Source organism: Condylura cristata, unplaced genomic scaffold, assembly GCF_000260355.1.
Source record: "Condylura cristata isolate star-nosed mole 26May11 unplaced genomic scaffold, ConCri1.0 scaffold00004, whole genome shotgun sequence".
In the NCBI taxonomy this organism is placed as follows: domain Eukaryota; kingdom Metazoa; phylum Chordata; class Mammalia; order Eulipotyphla; family Talpidae; genus Condylura; species Condylura cristata.
The window spans coordinates 69,344,313-69,360,283 of record NW_004567105.1 but is presented as its reverse complement, the minus strand read 5'-3'; the positions used below and the strand labels follow the sequence as shown (position 1 = coordinate 69,360,283).

General features: G+C 40.2%; 1 protein-coding gene across 2 annotated transcripts in view; it reads left to right on the top strand.

Annotated features, from left to right (window-relative positions):
- The window catches only part of ARPP21 (cAMP-regulated phosphoprotein, 21kDa), a 100,384-nt gene that overhangs the window by 28,430 nt on the left and 55,983 nt on the right, over positions 1–15,971 (top strand). For both annotated transcript variants that reach the window (XM_012720375.1, XM_012720374.1), the window contains 2 exons: positions 3,646–3,875; positions 10,335–10,565. In XM_012720375.1, the coding sequence (XP_012575829.1) occupies positions 3,646–3,875; positions 10,335–10,565 (461 nt within the window). The remainder of the gene's footprint in view (positions 1–3,645; positions 3,876–10,334; positions 10,566–15,971) is intronic.

Below are 15,971 nucleotides of genomic sequence, written 5' to 3'. Positions count from 1 at the left end.
TTTGAAAGGCTGATTTTTTGCCACTACTATCCATCATAACATTTCTAAGTGATTTTTTTCAAGCACAGACTTTACTTCTAGCAGAAAATATGGGATTGCTTCCAATTATAATGAAATACTTAAATCAAGATCTATGTAGGATAAGGGGAATGTTATATAGGTGGTATATAAGACATATACATATATACATATGTGTATATATGTGTGTGTGTATATATATTATGCTAGACTAGAAAAGTAAACATTCCATGAGAGGAAGGGGACTATACTTATTTCTTACAACTCTATTAATGTATCTTTAGCATCCATTATAGGGCAAAAGATACACAGTGTATTTATGTATGTGTATATATAGAACATATATACACATACTCATTACCTAACAAATATAATTTAACACGTTAGGGTTTTTGTGAATATTAAGGTTAATCTTTGTTGTAGGAAAGACAAGACAAACAAAAACTTCTTGTCTACCTAGAAGAAAGAAAATACCTAGAAAAATAAATGCATGAATGCTTAGACAGTATCTTGTCACAGAACATTTTAACTTGGTATGTCATCATTAGAAAAGTTAGTGACTTTTTACTTCCTTTACACTTTGAAAGAAGCAAAATCATAGACTTTTAAAAAATTTCCTTCATTTTTCTCGATGAAATTACACAATCTGATATCATCCTCTTATCCATTAGACATTTTTGCACATGAAAATTAAGTAAATAACCTTATGTTTTCCCCTTGCAAGCCCAGAGAATAACTGGAATTTACTAGTACTCCTCAGTCACATGCCACACATGGTTTGATTAGGTCAATGTAGATAACATATGGGTTCTTGCCTTATTGAAGCCAGTTAGTTTTGCATAGACCCAAATCTGGACCCTAACTACAGCTACCACCTACTCAGATCAGCCGTCCCAAGTATGGATGCCTCCCTCACCAACACCAGGCACAGAAACTCAGGCAGATGACTTAACACACGCCATCCACACAACAATAAAAGCAAGTTAAAGTATGTGCCATAGCTAACTAATACCACAGCTAAAAAATACCATGTTCAGACATGAATGGAAGTGAATGTGATTAAGTTTATCAACAGAGAAAAAATTTAGAGTCCGGGCTTTATACTACTCTGGGATCCAGTAAGTCACATACAAGAGAGGCAGCGCCCCTTCATGGCCAAACTTCTCATTGCCATTGTTTTTCTGGGTTCCAGCATACCTCAGAGTGGGTTCTGCGGTATGGGATGGCACTGGTGGGCGTGTGTTTCTATGATGTCTGTTGATTGCACACACCCAAAGATAGGAAATTCAAGTCTGGATCTCACTTTCTATATGTATATATTTGCTCAATATATTGAGCAGTTAACAATACTGTTTCCATGTTTAAATATCTAGCAATCATAAAATATGATTTTGAATTTCATGAATACAACTCTATAATGCAGCAACTTGAAGTCCATTTTTTATGAATGTACAGATCTTACCATATGCTGGTGGCATAGCTGTAAGTGAAATCAAGTAAAACTTGTGTACATGATCAGTCAGGGGCTGTGGCAGAAGTCTAGAGGAACCACCCCCGTTTTTAGAAACCTCTCTACCAGGGTGAAGGTGCAATTATAGCACTCTGATCAGCACCCCAAGACTAGTGGTGCCAACACATTGCAGAGAAAGGGTCAGCCACACTGTCACTCAGAGGAAGTCTGTGTTCCTAAAGAGAGGAATAATTGAGCAGAACTAGTGATGATCAGTGGTATCGGATAGCTTCCTTCTGAAGCATCCTGTGTGCTGAGCCTGGGGACGCCCCCAAACCTCTTCCTATGACAAGTTTCCAAGATTATCTATAGATTTGATGATTGTCAGATCCCTGGTATTCACAGTTGCTACATGGCTTAGCCAGGCTTTGGTAAATGTAGGCTGAAAGAATCACAGATATCTAGGGGAAGAATGGATTTGAGTTTGAAGAAGGGAGAACAATCAGGAATGGAGTGTCAGGTCCTGGAACGGGCTAGTTATTCTAAACCCTACTTCCTGGGCTTTCTGGAATTTTAAAGTTTAAGAACGAAAGTCTCCTAACACTTCCTATTTGCAAACTGGTGTTTTTTTTTAGATGGTCTTTACTTCTGACACTAGACATCCCAGAGGTATTGAGAACAGAGAGAATGTTTGTAAGAAAGCACTGATGGAGACAGCAGGACTTAGTGTTTCTGTCTTGTGAGTTCTCTGTTCTATTCTCTGTCCTTACTTTACACAGTCCATATCACAGATTAGCTCTTTCATGTTCATGATCCAACTGGACTTGTAGTGGTAAATTTAATGGAATACACAAACACCTTGAGTGTTAGTGATTCACCATGGTACTTCAGTTAAAAAAAAAAAGACAGATTTCATGACATAAAAATAAGTAAATTGAAGTAAGGTCAAAGCAAAACCTAAAATTTTGTCTTTTCTGTAAAATTTGATTGGTGTTTCTATCAGCAATCAGTTCATTCTCATATCATAATAGTCCTCTGTGTTCTTTCAAAGAACCTTACTAACAAAACCATTGACCACATCTGTGAGATTTGGGTCAAGACTAGAGAATGTTCCACTACATAATGATACAAAATTAGGACTTATATCTATTTTCCACAATTTGTGTCCTCTTCACCTATTTATAATTCAGGAGAATTTTAGAGTATGTTAATGAGGCATTATTTCCAGCTGCAAAAAAAACCTTGAAAATACCAAGTTATTTTTTAAGCAGATTGGAAACCAATGAAAATGCAAATTTCATCAACTTTCTCAAGTTTACACACTACCTACAGACACCCTGGCATCTTTCAAATTCCCTTCTGGCTATTATTGGATCTCTTCCAGCATACTCCCTCTCTTTATATTTGAATTTCAAACAAATGTTCTTTCACCTATGGGGCTTTTTTTGAGTCCCCTTGGGAAGTTTCGTGTCAGTGTAGTGTTTACACAGTTGTTGTTATTATCAACAGTTCTTCTCTGTGAAAAGGATGAAAGGGCCTTTCCTCTGCCCATGAAGGTTAAGTCACAGAGCAAAATTCTCAATATAGATTAACAGAGTAATTTCTATGATTTCTGCCCTGTCCTTCAAAGTTCAAATATATGGCTCATATGGTTGATAGTAATTCATTTAGAAAGTAAATTAATAAGTAATTTATCTGGATTTGTATACATTCCCTACCCAGAATACACATGGCATTTAATTATTTCCTACAAATGGAGAGCCAAAAGTCTTCTCCCGTGGGAGTTGCTTTTAGTCTCATTCAAGATCGTAACTGCTTCTCAACATTGGTTCAGGGTTGACTTGGGTCACAGTTGATCCCCCTCTCTTCTCCACGAGGGAAATTAACTTTTTTTTACCATATTTTCCAAGTTGCTTCTCCTTCATTGGCAGAGACTGGGTGACTCTTTAAGGCTTGGTTTTTCCTGTTTGTAACATGAGTGTTCTGTGTGATGTGTTATCTGTTCATACATCAATGAGGCATTTGTGGCACTGTTTGGGAGACAACAGGTTGAAAGGAAAGGGTTGACAGACAGGGTCTATGTAGACCACTCTTCCAAGAAAGGTCCCACTCTCTGCCCACATTGTTCATGGAATGTAACCCTGTCCCTGTGCATCTTTCTGATGGCCGTGCTTCAGGGGCAACAGAGATGGCTCAGGGAGAACATCTGGGAGTCGACAGAGCAGCTCAGAGAACGAACTCAAGTGGTCTGACCACCAGCGGGCCTGGAGCAGCACGGACTCCGACAGCTCCCACCGCAATCTCAAGCCCACCATGACCAAGACGGCAAGTTTTGGGGGCATCACGGTGCTGACCCGGGGTGACAGCACCTCCAGTACGAGGAGCACTGGGAAGCTATCCAAAGCAGGTAGTTAGCACTGAATGGGTTTATGTCTTGTCATGTTTTGTGCTGTTCATGCTACACTCACTGTTTCCTCTGACTGCAGTGAACTTTTAATAATGGTATTAATCACTGGGATAGGTGGGAAGCCAGAGTGCCATGAAAATATCAGTGTTGCTTCTTGCCAGCTCTCTACCTAGGTCAAATTATTAAAATTTATAAACTTCAGTTTCCTTAATGATAAATCGTAGGTTATAACAAAATGGAACTCTAACCCATGGCAATAGACCATTATAGGTTAACATGTTATCGCTTATATAAACATGACCTCCATGGCACATATACATGGCAACTATGTAGCCAAAGTCAACTATTAGTGTTTAATTTAATAGTACAATTTTTCCTTAAGACTACATTGTAAGGTAATTACAACATTAATAATTTAATAAATTAACTGCTTTAGCAGCAGTTAATGTGAACCTGGGCCAGTTATTTAACTTATGTATGACTCAGTTTCCTCATCAAAGAAGTGGGAATAGTGATAGTACCTATGCTATAAGATTGTGCTGAAGATTGAATTCATGTATACAGGCCTTCAACAAATAGCAGATTTTTTTGTTATTTTTGTTCTTGCCATTTAGTGTTACCATCCCTGGCAGATAGGGACTTGAGTTGCAGAGAGGTTTGAGTTCCCAAAGTTCCCAAGTGCATGCATTTACTTTCCCTGCCTTATTTCCCTTTGCTTCTGAGTGACTGATAACCTTCTGAGGTTGGTAGTTCAAGATTGTGGACAGTCTTGAGGTGTTGATGAGGAATCCAGGAGGATCATTACCTTGAAACAACTTTAAATTATCAAAGCCTAAACAACATGGGAATCATATACAGTTTGCAAATACCACCTCATCTGCCATTCCTAGCTCTCCCATCTCCCAAGAATTTCTCGCCTTTTTTTCTTTGCAAATTATTTCAAATATTCATAATTAAAGCACCTCATGAAATCCCAGGTAGAAGGCAGATGACCATTCACTAGTACTCCATGAGTTTACTTTTGTGATGTTAGACTCTAATTACTGCATTTGGATTTCAATTTGCTTCTGCAAGGGTGGCAGTTCAATAAATTGCCCTTGGAGGCGGAATTTGCTGGTGGTGCAAGCTTGGACCTGGGGTAGAGGGAGGGGTTAGTGAATGGACACTCTCAACCGGAGGGTGTCCTAGACTGTATACACTTTCCCAGCCAACTGTGTACTCACACTAGGGGGGAGTTTGCAAAATCTAGGCTCATTATGCTAATGGTTTAATATAATTATGTTGTTGATAAATGCTTCCTAAGAAATTAGCTCATGTTTTGCTACATAGTCAGAAAATTAATGGTATTTAGTCACAGCCACGACGTTATATATTGAATTATATAGAATCTTTCTGGAAAGATTCGGATGGGCTCACACTGTCTCTTTCATTTTTATTCACCAATGGGTAAGTTCTTGATTTCAGACTCTAATTAATTGCTCTCATATTCCACTATTGTAGCAACTGAAGTCAAGAAAATTCACTGTGGTATACTTGAGCTCTTGTAAACTATGAAAGGTTAAATTGTTTTAAATCTCCTTAAAATGCAGAAACCAAGTACTTTAAATGGTGCACTTAAAAATTCCAGCACACCAAAAGAGCTCTTAAGATTTTTAAATTAATCGTCATCTTCCATGTGCCAGCCCCCAATCACTTCCAAAGCAAAGCTCTTTGGAAACATTTTAAACACTTCAAGAATGCTAAAATGCCATGTTCTTTGAAGAATGATTAGAAACTGTAAGTGCTTGAGACTTTTTCTTTTTTCTTTAAATCTAAGTGTCCTGTCGTCACCTGAAAGCTTGTCAAGGCACAGGAATGGAAGGCAAAAAGAAAAAATTTAAAGGAGCTCAAGATAGGATGTCAAAACAAACTTACAGTTTCCTAAGATGGTTTTATGAAGCAAAGCTGTCAGTTTTGCTGTCATGGAGCTTCAGAACAGCACAAGTTCCCGATTTTTTATCTCATTGTTCACAGTAGAATAGCAAACTTGTTTTTGACCTTTCAGAAACTGAGCCTGGAGTTGTGACATGTAAGTTATTCTTCTCCTCCTCTAACTGCATAGCTTCTAGCTTTAAATAGATAATCAGGAGAGTTTTTCCAGGTGGAAAACATGTTTCCCACATTTTGGGGAGAGCACATTCCTAAGGTCTGAGCATTTGAGCACAGTCTCTAAGGCCTTGCTCTTTGCTGTTTGATGACCCACCCTTAGCACGGCCAGGTCACCTGGCAGATGCTTGCACACACCTTTGAAGGTATATGGCCCTGACAGCTCTTTGTGAAGAGGGTTGACAAGGGCTCACCTTGTCACCTCAGCTGCTTCTTGGGGGTAGCCGTTAGAAACAGGAACATGCCATCTCTCCCAGACCACACTAACTAATCAGAAAATCTGATTTTATTTTCATCCCTCTTTTCTGTACTCCAGAGCAGAGGGTCTCAACTGGAGTGTAACTGAATCACTTAAAGATTTGGTAAAGCACAGATTACTTTTTTTTTTTTTCCTAATCACAGTTTGAGAACAACTGTGCTAGAAAAATAAGATATCCTTCTATTTCATGTTAATCATTATATGTGCCCTTGTATTTTTTTTTCACAAGGGGATTCTTATTACTGCCACTATCATTGTCTAGAGGATTTTGGGAACTGACGCAAGAGATGGTGTGTCTTGCCTCCACTTCCTCATGTTAATTCTCAGGGCTACACTATTGCATCCTGGCTGTTCTCCTCTTCTGTAACCTCAGAAGCTTCACGCTCCTTTACAGAAATCTGACCCTTGACACTGGAAGCATTTTATTGAATTATTGATTCAGGGGGGAAATACTTATGGTTCAAAGACCTTATGAAAGAAATATTGCATTGGAGGAACTAAACATGAATAAAGACTTTATTTTTAGCTATTGCAATGGGGTCAAGAATATTTAGCAATGAGGGAGAGAGATGGAACTCAACCTCACTGAAGCAAGAGCAGGAGCAGCTTCAAGTGCTGCAGTGAGATGATATAACAGTTTTGGAGGGTGTAAGAGAGGTGATTCTCCAATTTGATTAAGCCATCTGTATTTGCTAATTGGTGTGATTTAAGTCAGACTCCCATAGAAACGGGTTAAAGATCGCTGTTTTTCTTAATGATGCCCACGTCCTTTGATAAACCTGGCTGAGAGACTTGGAAGATTTGTCTCTTCAGGGGACAGAAATGTGTAAGAAAAGGAAGGTCAAGTTCAGTGGTCTGAAAGAAGCTAGCCTGGAGTTTTCTCAAGCTGAGGAGAACTTCGGTTCCTTCTCAATAGAGTTCACAATGAGCCTGATGACTGATGTTTTGCAAATGAGGATATTGAGGTCAAAAGAAATAGTCACTTCCAAAAGAAAACAGCTAGTTAATGGCAGACCTGAGGCCCCAGCTCAGAACACCTCCTCTCTGGGGAACTGGAGAAAACACTCCCTCCTGCCAGGGAGTTTGTGCTCTGCCCCTCTATCCTGTCTCTTCTTGGCTTCTCATTTTGCTTTGCTGTCTGATCTCCTTTCCAATTCCCCCCCCCTTTTCTCCTTTTGCCTTTTCATGTTTCTCGCCAGTGTTCCCACAGTCTCACAGCTTTCCTCTCCTACATGCCAACCTGCCCTCCTGGGCAACTTTGACCTCTGCGCCTGCCCTAGGAAGCGGTATGGACGTTCTGGACAGCAGCTCCTAGAACTTGGCACAGACCTGGCAGGGCTCTGCCCTCTGGTCTCTTGAGTGACTCCGGGCAAAATGTGACCTGCTTGCAGGCTTAGCACGTGATCCTGGAGCCACATCATCTGGATGTGGCACACTACATGTGCCTGGGAAATGTACTGAAGGTCTCTGAGGATCAATTCTCATCTTCAAAATGAGGTTGCTGTGAAAATTAGAGCCACTAATTCATATAGCATGATTAGCATAGTGCTTGTCACATAGATACTGTTTAAATATTTCCCATTGCTCTCATTAAGTCCTTGAAAAAGGAAACCAGAAATATTTTAACTCTCAGGACCCAAAATAGTCAAGTTCCCAAATATCAGTTTCATTTTTTACGTCTTCGAACATATCCCAACCTGGGCCTTTGTCACCATCACTCATCTCTGTTTTTAATTAAGAATCTCAAATCGTGCAGGATATGACTATAGTGATCCACCTGATTCTAAGTCTGACATTTCGAGAGCTGGGCATAACCCAGCCAGAAGCCCCAGCACCCCAACTCAGCTGAGGTCCCTCTGAGGGTATCTGATTTTGTCTGCATCTTAGCAAATGTTGAGTATTCCAGTCAAATTTAGCTTTCCTTCTCTTAACTTGTAGAATCAAATCATTGATATTGTTTTTCCTTTGTCTTCTTTTTTTGTTCCTGTTGAAACAAACAAACAAAAAATCCCTCGCTGATAGAAGGGAGTGTCACCGCAAACTAATGATGAACGACCACCTTCTGAAAACCAAATTTAAATTACTCTGTGGATTAGACGTGACACTTCAGGCTTTGTGCCTCGCCCCACTCAGAAATTGTGCACAGGAGCATCTGCTGGCACTAGCCCGACCTCCAGTCACAGTTAAGACACACCTCCTTCATTCAGATTTTTTGTCACCATCTACCCGCACAACCTGGAAATAGGTGGAATGAGTTTTGCATGACCCTAAGGGTGTTGATGCGGGGAGCTTTTGAGGTGCTATTGCTGTGCTGTTTCTGTTGACTGTACTAGGGTATATTTGGACTGTCATGTCAAGTCATACAGAACAAGTCCCTGAACACACTACAGTTTGCCCTGGAGATCTGATTTCAAGGTCGAAATGTCAGTGATGCAATCTCAGAATGACGCTGAACATTTTCAAATTTCCTTTGAGATTATTTTTCAGCCTATTCATTATTAAGAATCCCATCAGCATTTTACATTAGTTAGATGGAGCATCCTAAATGAAAATGTAACTTATCATTATTGATAGCAAGTCATGACAGCAGCTGAGAAGAGTCCTAGCTAAGAACAGTCCATGGCATGTGTACATGCATGCTAGCATGAGGCAGTGTTAGGTCGTGGTTAAATCTAAATCAGCCGACCTAGTTCCAATCCCAGATCTGTTGTTGTCTAGCTGTGGGTTACCTGAATTCTCTATGCTACAATTTTACCATCAATACAGGCGGTGATAGCACTTATTATTAAAGTGCATATCATAGCCAATACTTTTACATCCTAGGTGCTCAATAAATATTACCATCCACCTTCTCAGAAATTAACACACTCTCTAGTGACCCCTCAGCAATGTTGCATTGCTGACGCTTGCTTTAAAGGAGCTCCAGTTTAATTTAAGGGAGCATTTTGGAATCTGAAAAATGTTAACTATTTCTCATATATCTTGATCTTTAAAGAGACAGAATAATTGCATTTTAATGATATGTCAATAAGTCTGGGCTAATTAATAAATTTCTTGTAATCCATTCTTGTGCCTTTCACATCATCCAAATCATCTGCTGGTTTGAATTTACAGATGTAGGAATTTTACTTGCTGTGTTTTCTCCCCGATCCTTTAGTTAATTTTCAGAGCCCAGGACAGCCATGGTGAAGGTGCTAGAGTTGCTTGACTTTGGTTGCATTGAAGAGCAGCTAGCGTCCAGTGACTATGGGGTGCAGCAGGTGTTTCTTCTTCCACAGTGGAGGAAGAGGGAACACAATCAGGAGTATGTTCCACCTTGTGGACTTTTCAACACTGATCTGGTTACCTAGGGGTTTAAGAAGTGCACTATCCAGAAAAATCTTCTGATTTTTAGCCTGTTGTGTCATCTGGCAGAAGCTCCATCTGCCAGATGGAGCTTTATCAAAAAAGGTCATGTCCTATTGATCATATTAATAAGATCTCTGTGACTATGTGAAATGCAGTATAGATCTGAAGCACCAACAGTAGGTATGATCCAGTTGCACTCACCCCTGTGGTGAAAGATGACAAGCACGCCCCTTCAAAGTCCATTTTTATGGGTTGGAGAACCAGAGCCTTAGCGTCACCTCCATCCCCAGCATATCAGACGTTTCTTGCTTAGAGTAAGACGTTCTCCTCAGTAAGATATTCCCATGGCATCAGTCACTCAATGATCTCCTGAATACAGGAGTATTCAGGCACGAGTTTAGAACTTCAGGCTATTCCATTTACCACACACCACTCTACTGGCATGTGAGAATGTTGAAAGAAATGTTCATTCTTAATCTCTCTTCTCCTAGGATATTGACACCGTTGAAAAAGACATAACAAATATTTTAATTCAATGTGATCTAAAATGTGGGGAGAGGACTAATCTTGTCCTGCAGTGCTCACCTCGCATTCTTTCTTGCATTCTATCCAAGTAAACGTTTAGATAGACCCAGAACAGTGGATTCTCACCTGTTTTCTCTTGTTGTCTCTGTGGAATGACTTGTCGACCTGTACCTCTGTGGCAGGTTCTGAGTCTTCCAGTAGTGCGGGATCCTCAGGATCGCTGTCCCGCACCCATCCACCTCTCCAGAGTGCACCCCTGGTCTCCAGCGTGGCAGCCACTTCCAGCTGTGTGCCCTATCCAGAGAATGGAATGGGGGGACAGGTCGCACCCAGCAGCACCAGCTACATCCTCCTTCCACTTGAAGCTGCAACAGGCATCCCCCCTGGAAGCATCCTTCTTAATCCACACACAGGTTAGTGTATTTCCTCTGCTTTGGCAGGGACACAAGAGCAAAGGTTTGTTCTTATGTTTGAGCTTATGGATTCACTAGTGAAGTTTCTGAAACTTTCTGAGTGTTCAGTGGATGAACTTCTGTGTAGGATTTTCAGTTAGGAAGAGCAGATCTTAGCTATAATGTAGATCTCCATAATTTTCTATTAATACCAACGATGATAGAAAAATACTGTTACTTCCCAGAAATGTCTGTTTTTCTCTCTACCCTCTCTGCACTGACTGCAGTGAGTCTCATATCGAAAACCAGAGACCATGGAGTAGTGAAATAGAATATACCGAGTTAAGCTTGAATTTCCAGACTAAACCCCCAGGTAGCCTATTATTTTGTAAAAAGTTGTTTTGCATCCAAGATTTCAAGAAACTTGAGCTTTGGTTGGAATACAGTAGCTTCTTAACTATACAAATTTCTTCCTCATTTTACTATTTCACCCAACACCTACTGGAGAATAAGAAATCACAGTGGCTAAGAGAATACAGTGAGCAAATACTCAAGTATTTTAGAGGTATCTTCCCTAGAGAAGTTTGGGGGGAATGGAAAGTTAGAGAGTTGGTAACTTCATGACTATGGTATCTTCCATGACTATTGGGTATACTGTCTAATTTCTCTAGTGGTCAGTTAACTTCCACATTGTCACAAGGATCCAGAGCATTGAGCTTCTAACATCAGCCAGTAGACTGATAAACATCTGTGTCATGCGGAAGCTTCAGGGAGCCTCATGGGGGAAACTCACCACTGCAATATGGCCCTTGCCTCCAAGGTCATTTGGCAATTCTGTGGACGTTTTGATTATTCTGATCAAGGAGGAAGGGGCTCCTTCTCCATCTTAGAAAATAAAGAGCAAAAATGCTATAAGATATCAGCAATGTCCAGGACAATACCTCTTTAAGAAAGGATTGTTTAACCTGGACATTGTAAGTAGTGCAATGGTTAAGACACCCTGGGTTAGAAGCTTGACATTCACTTCTTTAGAGACCTTAAATAGTACTTTATTTAAGAAGTTGAATTTTTTTCAAACTGTGTCTGTGGCTTAGCTTAAGTTATTCCAGAAATTTTTCTCTGACTAGCTAAACCTGAAGATGTAAAACTGAATGCAAATCTCGTAAAAGCGATTGACTCAATCTTCTCACATATATATAGTACTGCTAATAACTAAGAAATTCACAGAAAAAGGCAAATGATAGTAAAATACTTACTTGAATAATTACCACATTTTCATGAAAACATATGGTGCAATCTCAAGGTATTGTATTTGATGGGGACATAATCATTTCATTGAAAACCATTTGAAAGCTTTCAGATTAGATATTTTTAAGAATACTAGATTGCTTTTACTTCAGTTAGATCATTATAAGCTCTCCAACGGAAATTAAAAGAAAACCAGGTTTATGTTCATTACTGTGGGCACTGATCAAAACAAACTCTGTCCGCTTCCATTCTTTCAAATTTAAGTGGAGGGTTTACAGATCAGACCATACACTTAGCATTAGTTTTGAGGGGTTTGTTTTCAGCAAAATCACAGTGTTTCAAAAATGCTCAGTATTTTTTTAGGGATAATGCAAGAGTGTTGTTTGCAACGATGGCCTAATTGTGGCTGTGTATGTATATATTATCATCTATAATCTTGTTTATAGAAAAAGAAATCAAGTGCTGTCAGCACCAAGTCCCAATTTTTATTCATTGGATCAAGTCATTTATTGTTATGAAAATACATCCTTGAAAAAGGACCCTAACTAAAGGAAAGATTCCATTAACACCACTGAACAGCTTCTCCACGAACACTTCTCTAATCTTAACAAATGCTAGATAGTAAAATAAATCTAGGCTGGAAGAAAAATGTGTGAACATGTGAATATGTGTACTGTGCTTGCATGGTGAGATTTAAGATGACTCATTCTTCTTTTCCAGGTGTTTATGTCAGTTGATAATGTACACATGTAGACACATATCATGTATGTCCACTTATCTGTCGAATCTCTTACAAGATTCTACTGTTGCACCTGGAAATTTGCAATTCAGGCTGGAACTCATCTTTCTCATTGCTGTCATCACCTTAAACCATCCTCTACCTTCGCCTAATGCCTTTCTGCCAAATACGTGACAGAAGTGGCAGGAATGTTTGGGTGTAGGGAAACTGGAACACATGCTACTTTTGTGTGTACCGCCTCTGGCTTCATTACCTTGTTATCCACACTTTTTGAGATCTTTAGGGGAAGAGTTCCGGTTAGATTTTTTTTTCACTTCCCTGGAGTAGAGAACAAAATACTCTTAGGCAGAGTTGTTTGATGATTCAACATTATTGAGACACTATCTACCACCCATTGTATATGGTGATGTGATTGGTAGTGGGGCAGTTTCTCATTTTATGTATTATATTTAAGAGTGGGGCTCAGGTACACAAATTATGATCAAAAATCTGTCTTAAACAGATAAAAGGCAAGCAATGACACCAAAGTACTGAAGAGCTTGCATGTAATCAATGGAAGAAAGCTTCACTTGGCAGCACAACTGGCCTGATACTAAGTACCAAATATTTAGCACACTGAATCCAGCCGCATCTGCACAGCGTCTTGTAGATCCCCAGTACAATCACAGTCTTTTATATTGTCTGACCTTGGACCTGGCTCTCAGCCAGGATGACTCAGGATGGCTTGCCATTCTTCCTTTGCTTTCAGGCATCCGGATGAGTGTTTTGCCACAGAGCCTCATTTTCACAGTCCCCGTCTATAACATCTTCATCCTCACAAGGCAAACCTGAGTTTGATCTTCCTCCACTATCATGAACTTAGCCTTCTGCTGGAAAATTTTAGCAGGAAGCTCATCTGTGTTTGTCCACTTTCTTTCAACACACCTTGACCCAGAGAGGACGACAGCCATTGGCATCCCAGAAGGACCCGTCTGTTGTCTGTTGTCTGCCATTTTGCTTTTGCCTTCATCTGATGCAAATTCATAGTTTGGTGCCAGAGCCATGAGCAGCAGATCCTTCAGTTGGCGCAGTCTCTTCTAGCTTTTTTTCTTTTAAATGCTCCTGGTGGGCTCCCACAACACCACCCGTCTTGCCTTTCCCGGGAATTCTCACATCTCGTTATCCAGACTGCTTCCATGGAGCCTTTGTGTGTAGTCCGTATCTTTATGAAACGTGCATTCACCTGCCATGAATAACCAGTAGGTCCCTTATCATTTAATCACCTGCTAAGGACTAAGCAAGCCAAGAACTCTCACTCCTCTCTTCCTTTTTAATTAAATGTCCTTCTGCTGGGTATATGACAGACACACTTTGCTGATTGAAACCAAGAGGATATGGTCCAGTTTGACTTGGCCTGGGGTTCATTTCCTTAACACACATTGAAAAGCTCTTTGTGGGGAAGGAATGGTATTTTGTTTCTTGACTGCTTCTCTGGATTGGAAAGCAAAGTCTTGGTCACTGGGCAAGGACTCAATAATTAGATACTAGCAAAATAATATCTAGTACACATTTTTTTTTAAAGATTTATTTATTTGTGCATACAGAATTGGGGTACAGGCCTGAGGCTCAGGGGCGGTGAGAGGCTTCACCAGAGACAGAGCGGGGAACAGAACAGGCAGATCAACGAAGTACACTGCTGAGGGGAGCAGCGGGTGGGTCAGGAGAGGTCTGCCACACCATGTGGTCATCTCCGGGGCAGGCGGGAATCGAACTCATGCAGAAGCGGCTTTAGATTCTCAGTGCTGTGCTTTAACCCGCTGCGCCACCAGGGAGGGCCCCTAGTACACATTATTTTTATAATGTGGACAGAAGAGCAGTTTTTCACAGAATTCTGTATGTTTGAGAGGAATGACCGCACTACATTTCCTACATTTAATCCTTTTCTCTGCCCTGGCTCCACTCACGCCACACTACCTTACCTCTGCCACTGGGGCCTCCCATCTCTGCCAACCCAGGTGCTGGCAGGACCCTGGGTGTGCTCACGGGGTCCCAGATAAAGCACCCTGAAGTGGAATAGTCCCAGCCAACAATGCCTTTGTTTTCCTTTGGTCTTCAGCAGCTGCCTTTCAGAGTAATTGCCTGTATTCACTTGTAATTGCATCTGGATTGGTAAAAAAAAGGTAGAATAGAGAGATTAGAGAGAATCATTGCCTTCTTGAAAACCAGCGGTCCCTTTGGTAGCTGCCCTGGATTTTGCTCTTTCCTGGCATCCAGCTTCTTCTTTCGCTTCTCTCTGTTCTGTGTGCTTCTTGGCAAGCATAAAAATCAATTTTCTATACTCTCTTCTCTTTCCAGAAGACCCTGCCACCTCCCTCCACCGAAGAGAATTCTTAGTCCTTTCATATGCAATTATTTAGAAGTGTTTCTGTCTTCCGGGCCACCGCATATTAATAAGATTCAAGCAGAGGATCTAAAATTTATCAAAAAGAACATCTGAATATTCTGAAGTTATGTTTTTTTGCCCTTTGGCCAGTCCGCTTTTCATACTTCCTCAGTTTTCAGTGGAGTAAGCCAACGTCAAAGAATATAGTAAATATTCTTCTTAGGTCATTTTCTCTGTGTGTATGTGTATAAACCCAGAGTGAGATGGATTCCGTAATGGTTTCAGATGAGGTTGCTGTGCACAATTTTGTTTTTTGAATACTAGAGTGCCTAGTATTCAAAAAGTATAAGCTTGTTCTCTTGTATTTTTTTTAAAAGATATAAATTAAAAAACAAAAGTAACTAAGTAACAGATCACTAAATGGGCTGATCCATTTTGAATATAGAACTATTTTTTCATCCTTTCCCAAATTGCTGTTTGGGGAGGGGAAATGCTTACAGATAGAGAATCCAGAAGAAAGTTAATTTAAATTTTTTTTTAAAAAAAGTAGCTAAAATTAAGTGGCAATGATAGGAAAACAAGTGTCAGTTGGAGAACATTTTCTAAATGTAGTGATTGTTCTGTGAATATAATTCTGGTACATTTGCTGTTTCATCATAGCATACTGTGATTGATTATGAAACCATTAGCACAGCTTCCTCAGTTCTGGCAGGTATATGCATGAATGTGCAGGATGGAAAGTTTCCTGTACACGCACACACACACATATTCGGGCTGAAATTTTCTGATGATAATGGGAATGGAGAGCTCCTGCTACAATTTCTAATTGACCTGAAACTTTGTTTATTGCTCTCTACCAGAGAGTATTTCCTTGTGACCTCAACATTTGAGTTCCAACCTATTTCAAATCACTTAATTTAACTTACACATCAATAAAGTGCATGACCTGCACACAGCTGGTGTGTAACCTGAGTTTACCTGAGAGAACAACTCCCAAAGTGAGGCATGAAACACATCTAGGCCATGAGAAGGCTCCCAACTTTCCTTCAGAGGTCTCATTGGTTTTGACTTCTGTTGT